Here is a 25,052-nt window from a genome sequence, read left to right on the forward strand (position 1 = left end):
ATGTAAATTCCTTTATTTGTACATACGATTTTACTTTATTCTTTTTTAAAAAATAAAGTATACTCAGAACCTCCACAGAAGGCCCAGACCTGCGCGGTTCCGCCAGTCTGAGTTTTCAGTGGACTCCTGGGACAGGTGTACGAATTTCTGGCCTGCATTACTTTCCTTTGTGGATTTGGACAACTGTTGTTACTCTTCACACACTACATGGCTTAGAGTGAGCCACAAGCTTTAGCCTCCTCATCTATGAAATGGGAGTATCAGGGTGGCCGTGAACCAAAGACGGCAGGCAGGGCCACTGTGATGTGTCCACAGCTGTCTAGTTGGTTGACTTTTGGGGGTGCTTAGGTCAGGAAGAAAGGTACCTCTTCCTGTATCTCTCCAGGGACACAAACGGGTTTTTCCCGAGGAAGTGTAGTCTAGCCAGGAGTCCTGATCGGTGTTATAACCTATTTTGTTTGCCTTGCCACCAGAAAAAGCATGAAGCAGAGCCCTTCAGCAGGCGTGCACACCTTCTGTGACCGACAGAAGCCCCTCCCGGACGGCGCGGCCCAGTATTACGTAGCAGGTAGGGTGGTGATTGTGTCTGGAGCAGTGCAAGGAGGCAGTGGCGACCGAGAGTCAGACAGACCTGGATTTAATCCTGGTTACCATCCACCAGCTCTTATGTGACCTTTGGCAAATTTCTTACCCTGAAGGAATCTTGGTCTCTTTTCTGTAAAATGGGATTGTGATGACTCAGTGACATAGTGTATAAGAGTTGCCCCAGTAAGGGCTCAACACTTAGAGCTGCTTTTCTGAGGAAGATGATTGATCACTGGGAAGGCTGACTTCTCACCACTCCCTGTGCCTTTTGGGAGGGACTGGAAGCCTCACACTCAGGTAACTGTTCCCTGCAGGTCACCTGCCAGTGAAGCTGCCCGACTACAACAACCGTCTGAGAGTGCTGGTTGCCACCTATGTCACCTTCAGCCCCAATGGCACAGAGCTGCTGGTCAACATGGGGGGAGAGCAGGTACGGCTGGCCGCCCAAGGTGGCCCCTCCCCTCCCCCTGCCCCCATATCCGGCAGCCAGGGCTGTGTCCGCCACATCCACTACCGTGAGGCAGATAAGAAGCCTCACTGTAAATGACGTTACCGTGAAATACAGAAATGCTATGGCACTGTTGGAATTCCCAGAGAACTACCCTGGCCTTGAGCGTAAGCCTTAGAACTGACAGACCTGTCTTCAGACTCTGGCCTTTTATTTATGAGCTGTGTGCTGTGACTTTGAACACCGGTCTTCATTTTCCTGAACCTTGGTTTCCTCATCTGCTGCTTTCCTAGGAGGAAATCCTGCGGCTCAGAGCACACAGCCAGGGTGCAGTTCAGGGCCAGCTGTGGGAAGTGTTCTTTGATAATGGCCAGTTGCTAACCCTTCTGTTCTCAGGTTGTTTAATAACCCTTGCATAAATTCATTTACTCTCCAAATACTCACTGAGTGCTTACTCTGGGAGTAGCATTATCATAGCCATGAGGGAGACAGGTGCAAAATATGATCCATGCTAAGTTGATGGGAGAGACATGGCAAGTGAAACAAACCATTGATGACATTTAAAGGCAAGGTGTGATACAGGTGAAACGGGATGTGGAAACTGGGTGAGCCCCCGAGTTCAGAAGAGGGCTCTGGATTCGGATTGTTGAGCCATTGCCTGGCTTAAAGGTGGTATAAGGATAAGCGGAGAGACAGGCTAGCAGAGTGGTTCAGAGCCAAACAGACTTGGTTTTGGGTGCTGGCTGTGCCACTTGCTGCTTTTATGGCCCTGGATAAATTAATTAAACTCTGAGCTGACATTTCTTCTTCTGGAAAGGTGGCTGATGATAATAGTACCTTTTTGTGGTACTAAAGATGGTACTCATTTTGTGGTACTCATTTCTAAGATGAAATGAGAAAAGTCATATAAAATACTTAACAGAGGAGCAAAGTAAGGATTCAATACATGTTAAGTAATAATAGATAATATTTACTGAGGGAAATAACTAGCAGTGTTACTTTGGGCAAATTGCTTCTCTTCTCTGAAAACTGAGGTTTCAGTTTTCCCATTTGTAACATGAAACCCCTGAGGCCCTTGTTGACCTAACACACATGTGATTCTAAGGAATGATAGTATTTCTAGCCGTCCACCCCAAGGGCCGGGCACTGGGAGGATTTTCCTGCCTGAGGTTTGCTCCATGAAGCACCCCGTCCTGGGTCACTTGGTGGTTCCCTGCTCAACACAGCTACATTCCTGAGAGCTGCCCAGGCCTCACTCCTGGCCCGGCCACGTTCTTGCCTCACAGTGTCCATCTTCTCTTGACCCCTGCTCTCTAGGTCTATTTGTTTGACCTGACTTACAAGCAGCGGCCGTACACCTTCCTCTTGCCTAGAAAATGCCACTCCTCAGGGGGTAAGTTCTCCCTCCCCGGCTCCTTCAGGGCGTTTCTGCTGGGGAACGTGAGTGTGCGCTGCCTCTGCCGGGCAGCCTGCCCCTTACCTTGCACTGTGGCTGTGATCCTCCAAGAAGGAGCAGGTTCTCTGAAATAGCACTGAAAGGGAATCCCAGGTCAGAGAGCGCTGTAAAAACGGGTTTGCCTCACGGCCCTTTTCACTTCCCTCAGAAAAAGCAGGTTCTTTCCGTGGCTTGGCTCTTGAGGACCTGAAGTAGTTGTGCCATCCCCTGCCATCCTAGACCAGTCTCCTCAGTGATTCTTCCTGGGGCACCTCCTCACCCCCCCCCTTTTAGGCCTCCCCACAGCCAGATAATGCCAAGTTGAAGCTATGTCCCTCTCCTGCCAGCAGAGGGCGCACAGGCTTTATGTGCCTGCTGGCCTGCCTGTCAGAACTTGCTTTCTGGGAGTGGACCTACCCTGGGAGGGATAGCCCTGCTGTGGAGCCGTCAGATCCCCAGATGGAGGCTGGAGGGCTGCTGAGGAGAAGTGAGGACCTCCTCCTAAGTTGTTGCTGTTCCTTTCTCACCAACTCCTGCCAGAAGTTCAGAATGGCAAGATGTCCACCAACGGTGTGTCCAATGGCGTCTCCAATGGCCTGCATCTTCACAGCAATGGCTTCCGGCTGCCAGAGACTAGGGGGCATGTCAGGTAAGGCCAGCCTGACTTGGGGCACAGAGGCTTCTGGAATGTGGCTAGTGGTCCCCATGCCGCCTCTGCCTGGTGGGACCCCAGTCGTGCTCCAGCTGAAGCTCTGGTCTCTTGGTGCCATTAGCTGGGGTCAGGACCCAGGGGCTAGCTCCTCTTAGCCCTGGGCTCCCTCCTAAAGGGTCCTGCATAGACAGGCCTCCCCCGTTGTGTTTGCTCCATTCATAGCATCTTCACGCCTCTTTCACTGCCAGGCCCTGAGCTCAGCTTTGGATATAGAGGTGCCCAGGTCCTCTAGCCCTTGAGAGAAACCTCTCTATAGAGAGATCCATGGGCGGGACTTGGGTGGTGACAAAGTTCAGCTCAGCATGGAGGCTGGAGGTGTCAGCTACTTTCATGCCCAGTTTGGTGAAGAATTCCTTTAAACCTGTCTAAGACAACTTCATTTCTGCCTCTCTTGGTTTTTATTCACTGGCACAGAGCATATGGAATTGTGACCATTGACCTGCCACATTTACTCAGGCCAAGGGTGGGAGTGGTGTCCTCTTTTAGATGACAGTGCAGATCTCAGGGACCAAGAAAACCTGAGAGGCCTCCAGGCAGGGCCACAGACATCCTGAGGGGCTGCTCTGCCCTTCCTTGGTTGGCCTGACACTCTGCTTCCCCTGCAGCCCCCAGGTAGAGCTGCCCCCATACCTGGAGCGGGTGAAACAGCAAGCCAATGAAGCTTTTGCCTGCCAGCAGTGGACCCAGGCCATTCAGCTTTACAGCAAGGCCGTGCAGAGGGCCCCTCACAATGCCATGCTCTACGGGAACCGAGCTGCTGCCTACATGAAGCGCAAGTGGTGAGTGGCCCTGATGGAACCAAGTTGCTGAGGCATCCAGGGACATTAGCAGTGGCATCCTGCTGCCCCCTGGGCATGTTAGGCCCAGGCCTCTCATCAGCTTCTGGTTGGTGGTAGGCAGGTGCCTGACCTGTGAGTCAGGAAGCCTCAAACACCAGGAAAGCTCACAGTTAAGTGGAACATGTTCACAAGTAGCTTCGGCATGTTAGTGCTGTGGTTGCTGGAAGCAGGAATTAGGAGAGTGGTTAATCCCAGTCCTTGGAGAATGGGGCCTTGAATTTAACTTTTGAAGGAGCAGTAGAATCTTGCTAGATGGAAATGAGGCCCTGGTGAATTCAGTTGCTGTTTGAAGTGATTGTGCAGCGCCTTGACCTTGGGGTTTGCTGTCCTATGCTCTTGGACACTTTGGACCAAGCACAAGCAGGATCCTAGACATCTGAAGCTGGCTGTGGGTCTTGCTGGGTGGTAGTGACCAGTGGTAAGGGAGTAGATCTATATCCTGAAGAACCCTTTATCTTTGGAGACCACCAGGGCCCCCAGCCCTTCCGCCTGCAGCACCAGCAGGCAAGCAGGCAGGCAGACCCCATCCCCCAGCCAGGGCCAGGATGGGAGATGGATAAAGCTGGGCCCACAGCCATTTCTGCTCCGTCTGGCATCCGTCGGCTCTGCCCAGACAGACAGGCCAGCTGGTGTGCCATCGTCTGGCTGCAACTCGGCAGGCCAGAGAGGGAAGCTTAAGAAACCCACCCAAGTCAGCAGGCTGGTGGATGGGGCTTTGGGAAGATGCTGCCCCCACAGGCCTTAGCTCAGACATCAGGAGTTGGCCAAGGGCTCAGATGGCAGCCAACCCCAGGAGATGACAGTTGGGGGCCCTCCTGAGGTGTTTTGCCCCTCTTTTCCAGCAGGTGGGTAGGATGCAGTGGTCTTCACGCAGGCTCTAGGCTGAGAGCACTCTCACTCCTGCATTTTTGCTGAGAGAGACTGATGATCTCCCAATCCACAGTACCCTCAACATGTTCTCTGAATCCCTACTATGCACTGGGAACTAGAGACACAAAGTTCTGTCCCTCCGAGTTCCTGTGCTTCAGAGCCCCCAGCCTCTGGACAGGGGATAAAGAGGTGGGCATGGTCCATCACCAAAGAGGCAGGAAGCAGTGAGTCTTTGAAGGGTCAGGTGAAGTGCCCTGGGCAGAGGAAAAGTTGGGTCACTGTACCTGGGGATCAGGGAGCTCCGGGAAGACATGGTGTCTGCTTTCAGTGTGGGCAGGCTTAGACAGGAGAGGGAAGGGGGAGGGGCTGTGGGGGAGGGACATTCCCAGGGAGATGGAACGGTGTGAACAAAGGCGTGGGGGTGGCGGACTGACTGGAGAGCTTGTTTGCAGAACAACAAATCCATTTGGCTGGAGCAGAGGGCTCGGGAAGGGACTGGCAGGAGATGAGTCTGTGAGGTAGCCTGGGGCCAGCCTGGGAAGGACTTGGAATGCAGAGCGGTGGCGTTTTGGCCTCGATTCAGTGGATGATGGGCAGCTACTGAAGAGTTTCGAGCAGGAGAGGGAGGTGTTGAGGGCTGTCTTTTCAGGGAGATTGAGCTGGCAGCAAGTCCGGATGGGTGCGCCCTGGGGCCAGCCTGCTCTCCCCCCATCCCACGTGCCTGCCAGTGACCCTAGAATGTCACGTTCTGTCCCAGGCCAGTCTCCCCAGGGCGGCCATCTGCTCCTGGATGCGGTGGGAGCCGTCACCCTCTGGCTCCTGGCTGCTTTCTGGTCTGGCTCTCCCCGGGAGTTCTGAGGGGCACCTTGCAGGCGGTAATTGGGTTTCCGAACAGCGCCTGCTCCTCCGTCACAGCCACTCGTTCTGACGCAGGCGGCGCCGTCGGAACACGCTGCCTCCTGCCTGCCTCCGCACTGCCGAGCCGCTTGTCCCTGGTCTGAGCAGGCTGCTCTGAGGCCCAGTGCTCCCTCTGGGTGCTATAGGAGGGAGGTCAGGAGCACAGCTCCAGCGTCGGACCCACCCTGGCCCCCGTGCACAAGGGTTGTGAGCTGCGCTTTGGTGGGGAGGCCATCAGCTCTGGGGGGGGCGGTGGGGGTGCTTCTTAACACAGGTGGGTCCTAGGCCCGCCTCACCCCAGCAGAGGGGAAAAGGAGAAGTGGCTCCTGTGGGGCACCTGCTCTCCAGTGGAGAGGTGGGGCTGTGTGTGGACCTGGGCAGATGTGTATTCTGTACTCCGGCACAGGGGGCAGGGTAGGGGCTTCTCTGACCCTCCCCAACCCACCTCCCACCAAAACCATTCCCGCTTCCCCACATCCGTGCTTCAGGAGTTTGGAGAAGTTACTGTGGACAATTTGGAGCTCCTGTGGCCTATACCCGCCCCCACCCCCGCCATCCGCTTCCAGAGAAGTGACTGCCAGACTGTCGGGCCCCATCCTCCAGCCCCGGGAGGTAGAGGCCACAGCTGCTGTGGATCAGTCAGCCAGGACAGAGGGGGGCCTGGCTGAGGACTTGCTGCCTGCTGGTCAGACCCAGCCTGACACTTCTGGCTTCCCCGGACCACAGAACTGCCCTTGAGGGCCCCCTGCCTTAGACCTGGCTTTGAAGGCCAGCTGGGGGGATCTGAGGAGGTGGGAGGAGGAAGGGAGAAGGAGGGCCTGGGGAGCCTGAGGCGGGCAAGATGCCAGGCCTTCTGCTGCAGAGCTGCGGGTGCCTGGGGTGAGCGGGCGCACAGTTGCACTGTGTCCAGCAGAGGGCAGCCCGACACTGGTTTTTGCCTCATGCCCACCTCCCACCCTCTACCTGCCAAGACCCTGGGCTTCCTGGCTTGCCTCCTAAACATACTCTGCCTCCTCCTGGGAAGCAAGGCCTGGGCTGAGCCAGGATTCTTTCCATCCCCAAATACCCTTGCCCTGAGATCGCTCAAAGGTGGGCTGGGGTGGCCACAGGATGCCACGAGGCTGAATGGGGATGCCCTGCCTGCCATGGAGCCCCACCTCCAAACCACACTGCCTGCCTTCCCAGGGATGGTGACCACTACGACGCCCTGAGGGACTGCCTCAAGGCCATCTCCCTAAATCCATGCCACCTGAAGGCGCACTTCCGCCTGGCCCGATGCCTCTTTGAGCTCAAGTACGTGGCTGAGGCCCTAGAGTGCCTGGATGATTTCAAAGGGAAGTTCCCGGAGCAGGCCCATAGCAGCGCCTGTGATGCATTGGGACGTGACATCACGGCCGCCCTCTTCTCCAAAAATGACGGTGGTGAGTAGAGTGTGCGCTGAGGAGGGGTTGCTGTCACTCTGCCTGTTGGAGGTGCCACGTGACATTCTGGAGAGGACAGAAGTTCTGAGGCTGCAGAGGCCTGGGCTCACACTGACTGAGAACCACGTGACCTTGAGACAGTCACTTGGTCTCTTTGAGACAAGGATTAGCAATAGCGTGTTTAAGGCGCCCAGTGTAGTTCCCCCGGGGCTCAGGATAGGAGTCATCCTCTCCTGTCATAGCCAGGGCTCTGGCCGTTCCACTGGGATCCAAACTCCAGCTAGTTGGCTAGAAGGCACTTGCTCCAGATTGCATGGGTGCAGAAGAGACAGCACCCAGGGCAGCAGAAAGGCCTCAGACACAGGTATGGAGCCTCAGTTCCGATCTCAGCTCTGCTGTGTAGACCCAGGCGACCTTGGGCAGAGCACAGCCTCTCCGAACCTGCTGGCTTATCTGTACAGGGTGTTAAAGGGCCCACCCTGCTCCCCTGGGTGGCGCTGGAGAGTGAACCAGGTAACTGTGCAGGCTGCAACCACGAGAGGGGAGCTCACTGCAGGCAGACTGCAGTTCCTCGTCTGCTCTGCAGTGCACTGGACCGTGGATTGATCATTTGTCTGGATAGTGCCAGTCACTGTGCTATGCCCTGGGAATACACCTGGGAGCACGTCAGATGAATTTCTGTATTCATGAATCTATAGCCTGGTGAAGGAATCGAGCGATGAAGGAGCAGCAAAGAAGGCCCTGGAGACCTGACAGGGTGCAAGTGCCGGGGGAGGGCTGGAAGGCAGCCTGGGGTTCTTGAGGAAGAGACATTCAGGTGGAGATCTTGAAGCTGAGGAAGAGGTGACTAGGTACAAAGTGTCGCCAGAGGTAAAGCGTTCTGGCAGAGGGACCAGCACATGCCAAGGCCCTGAGGCAGGCAGGAACAAGGCACTGAGAGAACTGGTATGACTTTACCAAGGCACTTAAGCGGTCTTCTGGGATCCAGGCTGACTTGTCTTCTGGAGCAGGAGGGCTTGGACTTGACTGCCTTCAAAGCCATGAATCTATTTAGAAAAATCACCCGCTCAAGGCTCTCTTGGCAGTGCTTTGCCCTCCCCTCCCCACCGCTCACCTCCACAGCAACAGACCTTAGGGCCGTGCATCTTCGGGCCTTCCAGACATTATTCAGGGACCTAAGCCAAGGCCCTCCTGGCATCAGCGGTCTCCTCTTGAACACCCTCAAGGGCAGGATGCACAGATGCCTCTTTTTCACAGTTGTTTCCAGTTTTCCAGGGTAGGGGGAGAGGGATAGCTCTTCATGGCTTACCACTTGGACAGAGAACAGGGTGAAGGGTGGGGAGGAAATGGGGAGGCGGGGAGAGACGGGCAGGACTCTCACGGTCCCTGTTCTCTGCCCCAGAGGAGAAGAAGGGAGCAGGTGGTGGTGGCGGCCCCGTCCGCCTCCGCAGCATGAGCCGCAAGGACTCCATCTCCGAGGATGAGATGGTGCTGCGGGAGCGAAGCTACGACTACCAGTTCCGCTACTGTGGCCACTGCAACACCACCACGGATATCAAGGAGGCCAATTTCTTTGGCAGGTCCGAGGCCCTGAAGAGGAGGAGGAGGGCCCAGCCCGGTTGGCCACAGGAGGTTGGGGGTGGCGTGGGGACCTAGGCTTTCAGAAGTCTCAAATCACAGCTCTGTGCCCTTGGGCAGATGGCTTCACCTCTGTGAGCCACCATCACCCCCAGCCCTCCCCTGTAGATGACGTACTCTCTTGGGTAGGTGAGATTCATGAATATGAATCAAGCATCTCCAGCAAGATCCCTTCTAAATATCTACAGTGTGTTGGGGGCAGGTGTGCTGTAGGATCTAGGGGTCTGGATCCAGAAAGGCTAGGACTACTGAGGAAAGGCTGAGGCAGGAGCGTTCCCAGAGACCCCTGAAAGGCAGGATCCGATCCTAGCACCCATGGGGCTTATAATGCACTTTGAGGGAGAGTAAGTTAGAGGGACCTAGGCCATCTGTGACCCCAAGGTTAGGAGAACAGTTGGACAGTGACACGACTCTCCAGTGTGGAGAGGATTCTCGTGTGCATGGGAGTTCCAAGTCAGGTGAAGACCCCAGAATTCAAGGGGCCTGAGTGGCTCCAAGCTTCCCTGCTCCGCCTTTCCCTCAGCCATGCAGCCTGTGGGCCATACCCCCACCTGACCTCCCTGCCCTTTGCCCCCCCGCCAGCAACGCTCAGTATATCGTCAGTGGCTCTGACGATGGCTCCTTCTTCGTCTGGGAAAAGGAGACCACCAACCTGGTCCGCGTGCTGCAGGGCGATGAATCCATCGTCAACTGCCTGCAGCCACACCCCAGCTACTGCTTCCTGGCCACCAGCGGTATTGACCCTGTAGTGCGGCTCTGGAACCCGCGACCGGAGGTGAGGGGATGGGCAGGGTGGCAGAAGCCAGGTTGGGAGAAAAGAAGGGCGGTACCCTCTGTGAGGCCTCCAGCTGAGCTTGTGTGGGGCGGGAAGGGAAAGGAGTCACAGCCTCACGAGGCAAGGGGCTGCCAGGGGAGCTCTCTCCCCAGGGGTCCAAGCTGCCTCAGGGCGGGAGCCAGCGAGTTCTGAAAGCTCCAGATGAAGCGGGCAATTCTAGGGGCATATCCGTGAGCCAGGTGTGAAGGTGAGCCTCACACCCAGGAGGCAGTGACCCAGTAACTGGGACCAGGTACGGGAGGGCAGGGAGGGCGCCCACCCCGCCCCAACACCAGGAGGGCACCCACCCCGCCCCAACACCAGCTCCCGAGAACGGTGCCCCCCCGCCCCGCGCCCTGTCCCTTGTGTCCCTCTGCGTCGTGTCCCCCAGGAGCCCTGCAGAGGCCAGTGCCTCAGTCACAGGGGCAGCGCCTAGGCTTTGGAGCCTGATGGGCCTCAGTTTGAATCCTGGTCCCTTCACTTAGGCCTGAGGGACTCAACCCAGGTTTTTATCTTCTGTATATTGGAATGGGCCTGACAGCACCACCTCAGAAGGTCGCTTTGAGGATTAAAGAAGCGATGCCTGTGATGTGTCTGGTCCACAGGGACACAGGGATGGTGTGGGCAGTCAGGTGGGCTGGCCTGAGGCCTCCCCTGCTCTCTGCCCACCTCCTCCCCCTTCCCAATTGCCTATACATTTTAAGACCTTTCCTTGAGGGGGGAGTGGCAACAAAAGAGTGGGGTGGGGGAGTTGTGTCCGTACCACTCCCCGCCAGGGGTATAGTATGTGTGCCCAGCAGGTCCTGGTGTGGGTCCGCCCTCGCCTATGTCCGTGCATTCCCCCCATCAGTTTCCAGTGTGGGGCCTACCAGAAGACACTCTGGTGTGTGTATTCCCCCCAGTATATATCCCACTGTGTATGACCATGTGCCCCCCCACCCCCGGTGTAATCCGTCATCCCCCTCACATGCATCCTGGTGTGTGTGTGTCTCTGTGTGTGTGTGTCTGTGTCTGTGTGTGTCTGTGTCTGTGCCTCCGTCCACATATATCCCAGGACACGCTGCCCTGCACCTGGGCACTCATGGGTACACCCACGCACACCCCCTGGTATGTACACACCCCTGCACACGTGTAGCTCAGTCTGCGTGTGTGTTTCCCCTGCACACAGATCCCAGTAGTAAGTGCACCTCCCCTGGCTCCCCTCCGCAGAGTGAAGACCTCACAGGCCGAGTTGTGGAGGACATGGAGGGCGCCTCCCAGGCCAACCAGCGGCGCATGAACGCAGACCCACTGGAGGTGATGCTGCTCAACATGGGCTACCGGATCACAGGCCTGAGCAGTGGGGGTGCCGGGGCCTCTGACGACGAGGACAGCTCCGAGGGCCAGGTGCAGTGCCGGCCCAGCTAGACCCTCCTAGCCCCGGTCCCAGCCCCCGCTATCGGCTGGATCCTCTGCCCCGGGGAAGGAGGTCAGGGGGTTCTGTTTTGGTTTGTCTTCCCTGTCCCCCCATTTTTTTTTTTTTCATTTTTCCCCATTACGTTTCTTAGTTTGGCATTGCGGGTGGGGATTGCTACAACTTGCTGGCTTTTGGACTTTTGGGCAGTTGCCCCTTGACTGGCCCCAGCCCTGAGCAGACGAGCAGGAGGGGAAGCCCCTCCATCTCCCCCAATCCCCCTCCCCCCTCCCCCTTCCACGTCCCTAAGGGCTCTGGCCTGCCTCAGGTGGGGAGGCCAGGGCTGCTGCTGTCTCCGGGGACTGCCCCACCCTTGGGCTGGCAGCAGGAGTGGGGTGGAATTGGACAGGCTGGCCTTGGCCTGTTAGCATTCTTGCTCTTGACGGGCGAGGCTGGCTCCCTCTTGGTCTTCAGGGAATGTTCTAGAAAAGGACAGGGTGCCCCCCATCCCTGCAGAGCCGCTGTGTCAGGGTGGAAACAGAAGTGAGGAGGGAGACCTGGAGAGGGCACGGTCAGGCCACTGCCTCCTCGCAGCCCGGAGTCCTTTCCCTCTCCACCCCCTCTCCCCGCCCTGCTAGACCCCCCCAAGCATGGGTGCTGGGTCCTTACTGGGCCACCCGCCCTCACAGGCCCTCTGGGGGCTCAGCCTCTCCCATGGGCCCTGGCAGTGGGCGGGGACACCACACCATTCCCACCCACCCGTGCCAGCCCTTCTGCACTCTGGGGGGGCCCCACTCCTCCCTTGGGCGCTCTCCGGCCTCACTGTGACCTTTCTGCCAGAGCTCCCAGCCAGGTCTCCTCTTGCTGAGATGGCACTCCCTCCCCGCCCCCACACGCTGAGCCGCCACAAAGACCAAAGAAGTGATGGCTTTTCTCTGCCCCCTGCTGCTCTGGGGGGAGGGGTGGGTCTCCTGAGCCCTGGGATGGAAAGTCCCTAACTCGGCCCCCTCCTCAGCAGCCCAGAGCTCTACACTGGATGCAGCACCCCAGCACCCACCCCCCCCCCCCCAGGCCTCCCTCTTGGCCCCCTTGGCTCTCAGCTCAGGAGCTCTCCCAGTCGTTGGTTCCCCACCTCCCCATTCCCCTCGGCACTCCCGGGCTCCAGCCTCCAGCTGCAGCCTCCCTCCGCCCCGCTCCCTCCCTCCGCCCTGTCTCTGCCAGGTGCCTCCTCTCAGTCAGGCTTCAGAGAAGCCCTGGAGACAGCAGGGCCATGTTAAAAGCTTTTTCACAGTTTTAAGAAGATGGGGGTGGGGGTGGGCTGGTGAGGATAGTGGTGGGGGGTCTGGCACCATCTCGTCATTGCTTTAATCCCAGCGACACAGGTGGCAGCCTCTCCCCCTTCCTCTCCCCGCCATCACCCCCCACCCCTCTCTCCTAGCTTGGTAATGAAGTGTATTTATTGGTGAAGGAAACAGCTGCTGCTGCTTCTCCTGCTGCTGGGACTCGCTCCCCTGTCTCTTCTCCACGACCTTTCTCCAGCCGGGAGGGGAGAGCCGGAGCGCTGAGGCTGGGCCTGGGGCCCAAGGACTAGCAGGGGCCCCTTTGCTTTCCTGTGTTCCAGCCACCCGCCATTTCCTCCCTCCCTGCCTCCTGCCTGCCCAGCCTGGGCCCTGCGTGTGGAGAGACACAGAAGCCTTACTGTCCTATGGGGGCAGGAGCCGAGCCTTTTTGTTGCTCCGCTCCCAGGAGAGTGAGGGTGACGCAACTGATTAAAACCATTTTGTTCTAGGTGTGGCTGGTGGCATTTGTGGGTTGCCCATGGGTCTGGGGGAAAGGGAGAGGATGTCATCTCCGTAGCTCCATGACTCTTGAGTAACCACACCTCTGCCGGGTGGAATGAGGCTGGCCTTGGAGCTTCCCTGTGGACCGTGGCCACCAGTCCAGCAGGACCAAGTGCAGAGCCTGGCCCTGATGGCTGTGATTTGCAATAATCAGCTTTCATTATCTGGGCTGTCTTCTCCTCTGTAAAGTAAGGAGGGTGAACTCTTAGTGGTTTTTCAGTCTTTTAAAATCACAACCCAAACAAATATACATCTTACATTGTGACCCAAGATACCCATGCTAATTCATATGTATATAATGAACATAAGTTTTACACAATAAGACTGAGCCTTGCTACATGCAGTGTGTTCTAGTCACCATTCTATTTTATGAAGGAGGGGAAAAAAAATGCTGTCTATAACCCACTAAATTGATTTCAAAATCTGTTTTCTTGATGGGCCCTAGATGAGAGGATTTCTTAGACCAGAGGTTCCCAAACTTTCTCAGCTCACTCAACCATCAGTGCCTCAGTAGTTTTTATCTGGACCCCCTAAGCCAAAAGAAATACCTAACATTTCAACATGTTAATTAAGCCAAGATGACTTAAGAATTTATGTCCTGGACTTCCTTGGTGGTCCAGTGGTTAAGAATCCGCCTGCCAATGCAGGGGACCTGGGTTCAATCCCTCTTCCAGGAAGATCCCACATGGATCCCTGGTCTGGGAAGATCCCACAGGCCACGGAGCAGCTAAGCCCGGGCACAACCACTGAGCCCAGCGAGCCACAGCTGCTGAAGCCTGTGTGCCTAGAGCCTGTGCTCCCCAAGAGAAGCCCCGAGACGAGAACCCCGTGCAATGCAACTGGGAAAAGCCCATGCAGCAATGATGGCCCAGTGCAACCAAAAATAAATAATAAATAATCTTTTAAAAAAATTTTTGTCCTACCAAGTTAGTCTTTAAAGAATACACAAAAGAAAAAAATTTGAAAAAAAAAATACATATCAGAAGAAACTCTATTTCCTTCTTAAAGACTACAGTAACTAATGGAATCCGTGTGCTTGTTGGGTACTGTAAGACTTGTCAGACTTTCTAATCAGATTGGACACCACCACCCTCATTTTGTGTTCCACAGTGACTTTCATTTACTTTGTATCTCAGCAAGCTCTAAAAACTCAGCTTCTGAAAGACGACGTAATCAAAGGAATGCCGTGGAGTCTAAGGATAAAAGTGAGCCACCCTGTGCTTGTCCTCGCGGTAGCCAACAGATGCTAAGTAACTCAGAATTTAAAATATCCTTCTGTGCTCCTGTGACTTGACGGCGGCACCCTAAGGTGTCTTGATGCACAGTTTGGGAACTGTGGTTCAGTACTGTAGGAACAATAGTTTCACTAGTGAGATTTCGTGATTATTCTGTTTGTACATTTGGAAAGAACCAGGCTGAGGCCAGCAGGGTATACTCAGCTTAGTACAGGAGACAGAAAGGGAAGAGATTCTGTCGGAAGCGCAATAGGTGATGTCATGAAGCAGGTGCTTATCATTCCTCTGTGTCCCCAAGCTGACGCTGCTTTAGGATGTTTGCAGACCATGCAGGGAAGGGGTGATATACCAGATCGAGGGACTAGGGTAGAGTCCCAGGTGCCCTCGTGGAGCCTGAGGGATTCAGTTTAGCCGCATGGTAGAGGATGGAGTGGCCCATGGACTTCAGGGGGCAGCCAAACTGTGGAGGACCCCCTGTGCTTGATGAGGGATTGTAGGCTTGGTCCTGTGAGCAGGGATTAGCCATTGGAAGACTTCACCAGGAGCTCCATTTCATTTGGAATTGGTACATTTTTTTTTAAATAGACTTTTTTTTAGAGCAGTTTAAGGCTTGCTGAAAGTTAAAAAGATAAGACAAAGTCCCATATACCCCCTCTCTCCCTGGCTCCATTTCCCCTTATTAACATCTTGCCTCAGTGTACCTTTGTTACAATTAATGAACCAGTATTGATAAACATCATTAATAACTAAGGTCTGTAGCTTATATTGAGGTTCACTCTTTGTATTGTACAGTTTTATGGGTTTTGACATATGCATAATGTCCTGTATCTGCACTGTGGAAAATAGTTGTACTGCCATGAAAATCCCCTGCGCGCCACCTATTCAGTCCTTACCAGCACAAAAAAAGAGAGAGAGAAAAAGTAAGTGCTAAGTACTTGTATACTTAGTACCTACTAAGTACCAGCAAAATATACACAAGATATTTATGAGGAAAACTATAAAACTGTGCTGAGAGAAAACAAGGGAAATCAGAATATGTGAAGAGACATTCCATGCTCATGGATAGGAAGACTCTATTATTAATAAAGATGTCATTTCTTCCCAACTTGGGCAATGAAATCTCAACCAAAATCCCAGCAAATTATTTCCTGACTATCCACAGGCTTATTCTAACGTTTGTATGGAGAAACAAAAGACCCAGAATAGCCAACACAGATAACAAAGAGAAAGAACAAAGTCAGAGGACTGACACTACCCAACCTCAAGACTTATCAGAAAGCTACAATAACCAAGACAGTGTGGCATTTGCTAAGGAAAAGACAAATCAGTGGAATGATCTAGGGATCCCAAAAGTAGATCCACACAAATTTAGTCAACTGATCTCTGACAAAAGAGCAGAATCAACTCAATGGAGAAAGGAAAGCAACCTTTGCAACAAATGGTGCTGGAACAACTGGATATCTCCATGTGTGGCTGTGTGCTGAGTCACTTCAGTCCTGTCTGACTCTGCAACCCCATGGACTATAGCCTACCAGGCTCCTCTGTCCATGGGATTCTCCAGGCAACAACACTGGAGTGGGTTGCCATGCCCTCCTCAAGGGATCTTCCCCTCCTAGGGATCGAACTCACATCTCTTGCATAGCCTGCAAGAGATGGGTGGTTCTTTACCACTAGAGCCACCTGGGAAGCCCAGACATCTACATGCCCCACCCCATCCCCCCAAAAAGGATCTAAACACTGAGTACACTGTCCACAAAAATTAACTCATAATTGATCATAGGACTAAACGTAAAACAAACCAATAAAGCTCAGAAGACCACATAGGAGAAGATCTGAGTTTGGCAACAGGTATTTAGATACAATATCGAAAGCACAACCCATGAAAGCAAAAATTGATGGACTGGACTTCATCAGAACTCCTGCTCTATGAAACCACTGTTAAGAGAATGAAAAAGACAAGCCAACAATTGAGAGAAAAGAATTTTTACAACTCAACAATATGAAACAAGCACCCCAATTTAAAAATGGGCAAAATATCTGAATAGACACCTCACCAAGGAGGATATACAGGTGACTAGTAAGCACACATGGAGAAGGCAATGGCACCCCACTCCAGTTCTCTTGCCTGGAAAACCCCATGGATGGAGGAGCCTGGTAGGCTGGCTGCAGTCCATGGGGTCGCTAAGAGTCGGACATGACTGAGACTTCCCTTTCACTTTTCACTTTCACGCATTGGAGAAGGAAATGGCAACCCACTCCAGTGTTCTTGCCTGGAGAATCCCAGGGACAGGGGAGCCTGGTGGGCTGCTGTCTATGGGGTCGCACAGAGTCGGACATGACTGAAGTGACTTAGCAGCAGCAGCAGTAAGCACAAAAAAGCTGTCCAGCATTATGTCACTTCAGTTCAGTTCGGTCACTCAGTCATGTCCGACTCTTTGCAACCCCATGAAAAGCAGCACACCAGGCCTCCCTGTCCATCACCACCTCCCAGAGTCTACCCAAACTCATGTCCATTGAGTCGGTGATGCCATCCAACCATCTCATCCTCTGTCCTCCCCTTCTCCTCCTGCCCTCAATCTTTCCCAGCATCAGGGTCTTTTCCAATGAGTGAGCTCCTCGCATCAGATGGCCAGAGTATTGGAGTTTCAGCTTCAACATCAGTCCTTCCAATGAACACCCAGGACTAATCTCCTTTAGGATGGACTGGTTGGATCTCCTTGCAGTCCAAGGGACTCTGAAGAGTCTTCTCCAACACTACAGTTCAAAAGCATCATTCTTCAGCACTCAGCTTTCTTTATAGTCCTACTCTCACATCCATACATGACCACTGGAAAAACCATAAACTTGACTAGATGGACTTTTGTTGGCAAAGTAATGTCTCTGCTTTTTAATATGCTGTCTAGGTTGGTCATAACTTTCCTTCCAAGGAGAAAATGTCTTAATTTCATGGCCTTTTTCACCATCTGCAGTGATTTTGGAGCCCAGAAAAATAAAGTCAGCCACTGTCTCCTCTATTTCCCCATCTATTTGCCATGAACTGATGGGACCAGATGCCATGATCTTAGTTTTCTGAATGTTGAGCTTTAAGCCAACTTTTTCACTCTCCTCTTTCACTTTCATCAAGAGGCTCTTTAGTTCTTCTTGACTTTCTGCCATAAAGGTGGTGTCATCTGCATATATGAGGTTATTGATATTTCTTCCAGCAATCTTGATTCCAGCTTGTGCTTCATCCAGCCTAGCGTTTTTCATGATGTACTCTGCATATAAGTTTAATAAGTAGGGTGACAATATACAGCCTTGACGTACTCTTTTTCCTATTTGGGACCAGTCTAGTTCTAACTGTTGCTTCCTGACCTGCATGCAGATTTCTCAAGAGCAGATCAGGTGGTCTAGTATTCCCATCTCTTTCAGAATTTTCCACAGTTTATTGTGATCCACACAGTCAAAGGCTTTGGCATAGTCAATAAAGCAGAAATAGATGTGTTTCTGGAACTCTCTTGCTTTTTCAATGATCCAGGGGATGTTGGCAGTTTGATCTCTGGTTCCTCTGCCTTTCCTAAATCCAGCTGGAAATCTGGAAGTTCTCGTTCATGTATTGCTGAAGCCTGGCTGAGAATTTTGAGCATTACCTTACTAGCGTGTGAAATGAGTGCAATTGTGCAGTAGTTTGAACATTCTTTGGCATTGCCTTTCTTTGGGATTGGAATGAAAACTGACCTTTTCCAGTCCTGTGGCCACTGCTGAGTTTTCCAAATTTGCTGACATATTGAGTGCAGCACTTTCACAGCATCATCTTTTAGGATTTGAAATAGCTCAACTGGAATTGCATCACCTCCACTAGCTTTGTTCGTAGTGATGCTTCCTAAGGCCCACTTGACTTCACATTCCAGGATGTCTGGCTCGAGGTGAGTGATCACACCATTGAGATTATCTGGGTCATGAAGATCTTTTTTGTACAGTTCTTCTATGTCACTATGTCACTAGGGAATTACAAATTAAACCAACAATGAGATACCACACCACACTGATTAGGATGACAACATCAAATGCTGACAAGGATGTGAAGCAACAGGAACTCATTCACTGCTGGTGAGAATGCAAAATGTTAAGAGTTTGGCAGTTTCTTACAAAGTTAATTAGTCTTTTTGTAAGATCCAGCAACTGCTGTCCTTAATTGAAAGTTATGTCCATGCACAAACCCGTACGTAAATGTTTACAGCAGCGTTATTAATAATTGCCCAAAACCGGAAGCAACCAAGAAGCCTTCAAAACGTGAATAGATAAAATAGGTACAGCTGAAAAAAAAAAAAATAGGTACAGCTGTGCAGTGTATGGAAATGAACAATCAAGCCCCAAAGCCAGGGAGGAAACTTAAGTGCATTATTGCTTTTGAAAGAAGCCAATCTGAAAGCCATACCATATGATTCCAACTATATGACATTCTGGAAAAGGCAAAACTAGAGACAGTAAAAAGACCTGTGGTGCTCCATTTTTAACATGCGTCCACCTGTGTTACTCAACCCTGCTGGTGGGGAGCCTGGGGCTCAGTCAGATAAGCCTGCACAGTGAATGTGTAGCAAAAGAGACTTCAGAATTAGAACTCCTGTGTTTGTGGTGGGCAGATGTGGTCCCAGGGGCCTGTGGTGGGTCTCTGTGCTAAGGAGCATGCTGAAATGTAGTTGCAAAACTGAAAAGGTGATGAGAGATCATCTAGCTCAGAGGTTCCCAGCCCCGGTTATACATCCGAACCACCTGGGATACTTAACCACCCCAGAGATTCTGTTTTAACTGGTCTGCAGGGAAGGTGGGGAGGTGTCCAAGCATCCATACATTATTTGAAAACCCCAGATTCATTCTAATGTAGGGCCAGAGTGGAGAACCACCAATCTAGTCCTATTTCCAGATCATCTATGGAGTCCTATTTACGAATATAGACAAGTTCCAAAGAGGGGCAGGAAGAGGGAATGGGCTGCCTAAAACCCAAGTTAATTAGAGGCAAAACCAGGACTGGGTCACTAATCTCTGCTTCCTGGTCCACTTCTTTAAGAATCATTTTTCTTATTTAATGTCATGATACTTTTTGAGCCCCTATTTGCCCAGCACTGGCTTAACCAAAATGCACCCAATGGGTTAGCCCCTGCTTCCTGGAGCCCCCACATTATCTGGAAGACGTGGGTAGCAATTATGGGGGTTGTGCATGGTCTCTGAATGTTGGATTTCGCCATGGAGTTCCCCGCTGAGTGTCAGGCCCTGTGTCTGATGGACGTGATGGCAGGCATGAGGCACTCATGGAGACATGGTCTGCTTCCTGCATATGTCCTAGGGTTTCCCTGGTGGCTCAGAGAGTAAAGGATCTGCCTGCAATGTAGAAGACCGAGGTTCAATCCCTGGGTAGGAAAGAGACCCTGGAGAAGGGAATGGCAACCAACCCACTCCAGTATTCTCGCCTGGAGAACTTCATGGACAGAGGAGCCTGGTGGACTACAGTCAATGGGGCTGCAAAGAGTCGGACACAATTGAGTGACTAACACAAACAGGCCCTGGTCCAGTGAGGCCACAGTTTGCACCATTTTATGATGATTTACAGAATCTCAGGTCTCATCCTCCTCTCTCTTTAATGGCCCTAGAAGGGGTCACCAGCAGAGAAAAAGCAGGGTTGAGGTTCAGAACCCCAACTCTTACCTAGTTTATGCATGCTAAGCTGCTTCAGTTGTGTCCGACTGTGGGACCCTATGGACTTCAGCTTGCCAGGCTCCTCTGACCATGGGATTCTCCAGGCAAGAATACTGGATTGGGTTGCCATGCCTTCCTCCAGGGGATCTTCCCCACCCTGGGATCGAACCCCCATCTGTTACATCTAACCTGCATTGGCAAGCGAGTTCTTTACTACTAGTACCACCTGAGAAGCCCAGTTTATGTTTAGACCTTGGAAAAGTTCCTGAACCTTTCTGGGCTTATTTTTCTCTTTGGGAAAATGGATGCCATGATACCTGCCCTCTGGTTACTTCACTGCATTGTAAGGAGGCACCAAATCATAGAGTATGCACATCAAAGTGCTTTTTAAGTGGTTAAGAGTCTTAAAATGGTGATGAGTGGTTTTAACTGCTATAATAGCTAACACTGAGTGTTCATATTGGGCCAATAGCTGATCAGCTATAGCTTATCCAATAAACTTTACAGGAACTTTGCAACTCCCCCCTCCCCCTTTTAGGGATGAGGAAATTGATGCCCTGACAGGTTCAGTTACTTTCCTAAGGTCTGACAACCTCTGACAGAGCTAAGGGTCAGTACTGGGCTTGCTGGCTGACACCTGAGTTCACATGTTCAACCATCATGCTTTATTGCCCACCTGGCAGCAGAACACTTAGATTCTGGGCCTGGCTGTGCTTTCTATATTCTTAGGGAAGTTTACCCATCTATAAAATGGAATGGAGAAGGAAGTCGTTTTGTAATCTCTGATGTCTTAAGGGTCAGAGGGTGTGTTCTCAAATGGTTTGTTGCATTGTATCTACCCCAGTGGTCCCTTCCCCACCACAGAAAGGTTTGGAGCCATCCAGGAAGACAGTTTAGGGCTTAATGGGGGGAATCCAAAGGAGCAGAAGCAGAAAGGCTGCAGAAGAGAGGGGACACACACACAGACAGAGCGTCACCCTCAGCAGCTCCTCCAACCTGCGCTGAGATTGCCCCAGGCTCAGCTCTGCTTCCCTGGCTTATTGATTGAGGTGACTCTTCTGCCAGAGCCCTGAAGGAGACCAATCTATGATCAACAAACAGCTCCGGGGACAGTCCCGAAGCGCTTCCTATCTGCCGGGTGCCGTTCTGACTCCAAGGTCCAAAGGGTCTAGTCAGTCCCCTTCTCAAGGAGTTCACAGTCTCCTGGGGTAGACAGACATGTAAACAGCTAATGCTAATGCAAGTACACATGAATATTCAATAGGCAGAAACAGCCTCCGTGCTCTGGGAGCAAAGAGGGAGGATTTGCTGGAAACCTTGAAGGTGGTGTAGGAGAGCCGGGGAAGGGCACTCTGCTGAAGGAACAGTTCGAGCGAAGACACGAGGTATGAAGTGCAGGGCTCGTTTCTCTGAAGGGCAAACAGCGCGGTGAGGTTAACTCCAAGTCCCAAGGGAGACAGAGAGAGAGATGAGGGTGGAAAAAGAAGGTTAAGGGTTGGGGCCAGACCATGAGAACCTTGAATGCCAGAATGAGGAGTGAAATGGCCTGGGGAAGGAAGGAAGGATGTGTGTCCTGGGGACTTCTACCTGGGGCCAGTTGAGGGGCTGTCCTGACCCACACCAAGAGAGGATGTGCCCTGAGTTCACCCTTCAAACAAGCAGCATCTCACCCTAGAAGCTTCCCAGCTTGATGCTTCCAGCTCTGCCATCCTTCCCTCCCCCAGCCAGTCCTATAAGTGGGTCCAGATGGTCATTCCTATTTTAGGTCGGGGTGTGTGTTGGGGGAGGGGTAGCTCTGAGCTCTATCAATCCTTTCCTGAGCTCTCTGTTAGAGGAGCTTCTTCCAGGACACTGCTGTGATCCTCTGAGCCTGGAAGGGAGTGTTAGGCCTTGGTGGAGGTATCCGATCTGTCTGTGCGTGATAGGGGTGGGCAGCAGCAGAGGAAGCAAGGACACAGGCCAGGGAGGCTTTCACATTGGGTAAGAGAACCAAGGTGACGTGTACGTGTGGCAGGGGGCCCTGTGAACAGGCTGTGATGTGGAACAAGCCTGGGACAGAGGCTCCAGAGGAGTCAGAGAAGGAGCTGGCTTCTCCCTCCAGGTACCTGGAATTCTCCAGGCAAGAATACTGACTCTTTGTGACCCTATGGACCATAGCCTGCCAGGCTCCTCTGTCCATGCAATTCTCCAGGCAAGAATACTGGAGTGGGTTGCCATGCCCAGGGTCAGGAAGATCACTGGAGGAGGGCATGGCAACCCACCCCAGTATTCTTGCCTGGAGAATCCCGTGGACAGAGGAGCCTGGCAGGCTATGGTCCATGGGGTCGCAAAGAGTCAGACAGGACAGAAGCAACTCAGCACAGCACATGGACCCCCTCAGGTGCCTGCCCCTTCTCGTGTGCCTGCTGCAGCTGCTTAGACAGAGGGTAGGAGGATGCAGGCCACGGGGGAGGGGCTGGGGCTCTCTAGTCAGACCCTGCAGAGCACTGTGCCTACCAACATCCATGGGGCCCTTAAAACTCTGGGGACACTGCGAGGTAGCAGCTAACAAGCTAGGTTCCTGCCCTCAAACTGACTGTAGCTGTCATACTAAGGTTATAAGTATTTGTCATTCATTCAGTTTAGCAAATACTGATTAAGGAAATGCTCTATGCTAGACACTAGTAGGCATTGGTTTTACAAAAGCGAATAAGACACATACAGTGTCTTCCTTCAAGGAGTTTCCAGCCTAGTGGGGGAGTCCAACAAGACATAGCCACAAACGTGCTGTGAAGGAAAAGAACAAGGTATTCCAGGAGCTTTCTCATTTAGACTGGGAAGCCAGGGAAGAGCTCTCTGAGAAAGTGACATGTAATCTGTGACTTGAAGGATGAATGGAAGTTAGCCAGTTTTGGAGGCAGTAGGGGCATTTCAGGTGAAAGAAAACAGGATGTGCCAAGTCCATGGGGGTGTGAAACAGCATGGCCCATGAGAGGAACTGAAAAGGGCTGTACGACAGTGAACAAGTAGGCAAAAGGGCACGATGCAGGGCCGTGTGAGCCACAGTGGATTTGTGGTTTGTCTAAAGTGCAGTGGGAAGCCACTGAAGGCCGTAGAGTGAATGCGCTGCTTGTGTTAGTACTACCAGATTTGTGGCAGACCCTGAGAAAGGCTGACTTTGGTTGTTTATTCATCCATATACACAATAAATGTTTAAAGAGCACCCACCAGCCCTTTGCTAGAATTACGGGTTGACAATGATGGAAGAGGCATGTCTGAGGTATAGACTTTCCTCGGAGACCTTCCTCCAGAAGAGATGAGACAGCTATAGCCAGTGAATCAAGATGCAATTTCTTCATCCCACAAACATACTGTCCACCTCTTCTATACCTGTGCCAGGTGCTGGTCGTTGCCCTTAACGGATCACACACATGGGCCACAGGAGAAGCACAAACATACTCAAAAGAATTTTGAATGGGTGAGAATCATTTTCACCTGTGATGTCTGCGAGGCCTTTATAAAAGCATCCATTTAGTCACTCTGTAAATCAGGAAATATCCAGTGGGCATCTGCTCTGCACTAAGAACAGTGTGAGCTACTGAAATTAAGGACCTTAGAGTTCCATAACAGAGGTAGGTGTACGCCCCACAAATGCATTAAAATATTAGGTGCTAAAAATAGATCAGCATTGAAGGAGGGTAATTCAATGGAAAAAAATCTTCCCAAAAATACACAGCTCCCACCTTTCTGAGTGGATGTAGCCATACCTCTCACCAGCTTAATTTTGAGCTTCTGCCTTCCTTCGTTGTCCTCCCATTTCCCCTTCCCACTGCAGCAGATTCCATTTCCTTTGTGTATCTTGGCATCTGTTTAAAAACCCCAAAGAATTCAGGGTTTGAGCCCGGCTTCTTCATATGATACTGTGTGATCTCAAACAATTACTTAACTTCCCCGAGTCTCAGTTTTGCCAATTGTACAATGAAGGGATGGGATCACATCTAAGGCTTGTGATTTACTCCAGCCAAGATGATATTCACACTCCTGCGCATTGCTCTGCAAGGCCTTCCTTGCTTTGCACCACTGCACGCACCCATCCTGGAGCCACCCAGCAAACATCAGGACTCAGCTCTAATATCTCCAGGCCAAGTTTTCCCTACTTCTACACATATGCCACACATCATTTTAGCTTATCCTTCCTTTATGCTACCACTACCTCGTGAAAGACCACAGAATGAAAAAGAGAGGGAAACAGACTTGGAGTTGAGTCCTGGCCACTTACCTCACCTCTTAAGCCTCAGTTTCTCACTTGTAACCTGCGGGAAATGGAAACAGTGACAGACTTTATTTGGGGGGGTGGGGCTCCAAAATCACTGCAGATGGTGACTGCAGCCGTGAAATTAAAAGATTCTTACCCCTTGGAAGAAAACTTATGACCAACCTAGCCAGCATATTAAAAAGGAGAGACATTACTTTGCCAGCAAAGGCCCATCTAGTCAAAGCTATGGTTTTTCCAGTAGTCATGTATGGATGTGAGAGTTGGACTATAAAGAAAGCTGAGCACTAAAGAATTGATGCTTTTGAACTGTGGTGTTGGAGAAGACTCTTGAGAGTCCCTCAGACAGCAAGGAGATCCAACCAGTCCATCATAAAGGAAATCAGTTCTGAATATTCATTGGAAGGACTGATGCTGAAGCTGAAACTCCAATACTTTGGCCACCTGATGCAAAGAGCTGACTCACTGGAAAAGACCCTGATGCTAGGAAAGATTGAAAGCAGTAGAAGGGGACAATAGAGGATGAGATGGTTGGATGGCATCACCAACTCGATGGACATGAGTGAGTAAACTCCTGGAGTTGGTGACGGACAGGGAGACCTGACTTGCTGCAGTCCATGGGGTCGCAAAGAATCGGACAGGACGGACCGACTAAACTGACTGAACTGATGTTCGCGTATCTAGGGGCTTTCCAGGTGGCGCTAGAGGTAAAGAACCCGCCTGCCAATGCAGGAGACATGAGAGGCGGGTTCGATTCCCTGGTCGGGAAGATCCCCTGGAAGAGGGCATGGCAACCCACTCCAGTAGTTCTCGCATGTCTAGCCAGTTTGTGGGTATTAAAAACAGTGTATGTCAGGCGCGTGGCACCTAAGGAGCGCTCAACAAGTAGAGACTGCACCACACCTCTCAGAAACCCTCAGCGTACTGAATTACTAAGTGCTTGGTGAGGCTCCCGCACTAGACTGTGCGCCACGGGCTCAACGGCGCGGCGCTGACGGG

At 52.1% G+C, this 25,052-nt stretch overlaps 1 protein-coding gene across 4 annotated transcripts in view; it reads left to right on the forward strand.

Annotated features, from left to right (window-relative positions):
- Window positions 1-12,842, forward strand: part of WDTC1 (WD and tetratricopeptide repeats 1) — a 60,912-nt gene extending 48,070 nt beyond the window's left edge. For 2 of the 4 annotated variants that reach the window (XM_043445126.1, XM_043445127.1), the window contains exons 8-16: window positions 474-568; window positions 900-1,015; window positions 2,351-2,426; window positions 3,012-3,117; window positions 3,786-3,959; window positions 6,972-7,207; window positions 8,610-8,787; window positions 9,428-9,620; window positions 10,869-12,842. In XM_043445126.1, coding sequence (XP_043301061.1) covers window positions 474-568; window positions 900-1,015; window positions 2,351-2,426; window positions 3,012-3,117; window positions 3,786-3,959; window positions 6,972-7,207; window positions 8,610-8,787; window positions 9,428-9,620; window positions 10,869-11,066 — 1,372 coding nt within the window. In that variant the 3' untranslated portion in view covers window positions 11,067-12,842. Of the gene's footprint in view, window positions 1-473; window positions 569-899; window positions 1,016-2,350; window positions 2,427-3,008; window positions 3,118-3,785; window positions 3,960-6,971; window positions 7,208-8,609; window positions 8,788-9,427; window positions 9,621-10,868 lie in introns of all 4 variants that reach the window. The other 2 variants (XM_043445124.1, XM_043445125.1) reach the window with 1 other exon arrangement.
- The last annotated feature ends 12,210 nt before the right edge of the window (window positions 12,843-25,052 follow it).

This window comes from Cervus canadensis, chromosome 24 (genome assembly GCF_019320065.1).
Source record: "Cervus canadensis isolate Bull #8, Minnesota chromosome 24, ASM1932006v1, whole genome shotgun sequence".
Taxonomy (NCBI): Eukaryota; Metazoa; Chordata; class Mammalia; order Artiodactyla; family Cervidae; genus Cervus; species Cervus canadensis.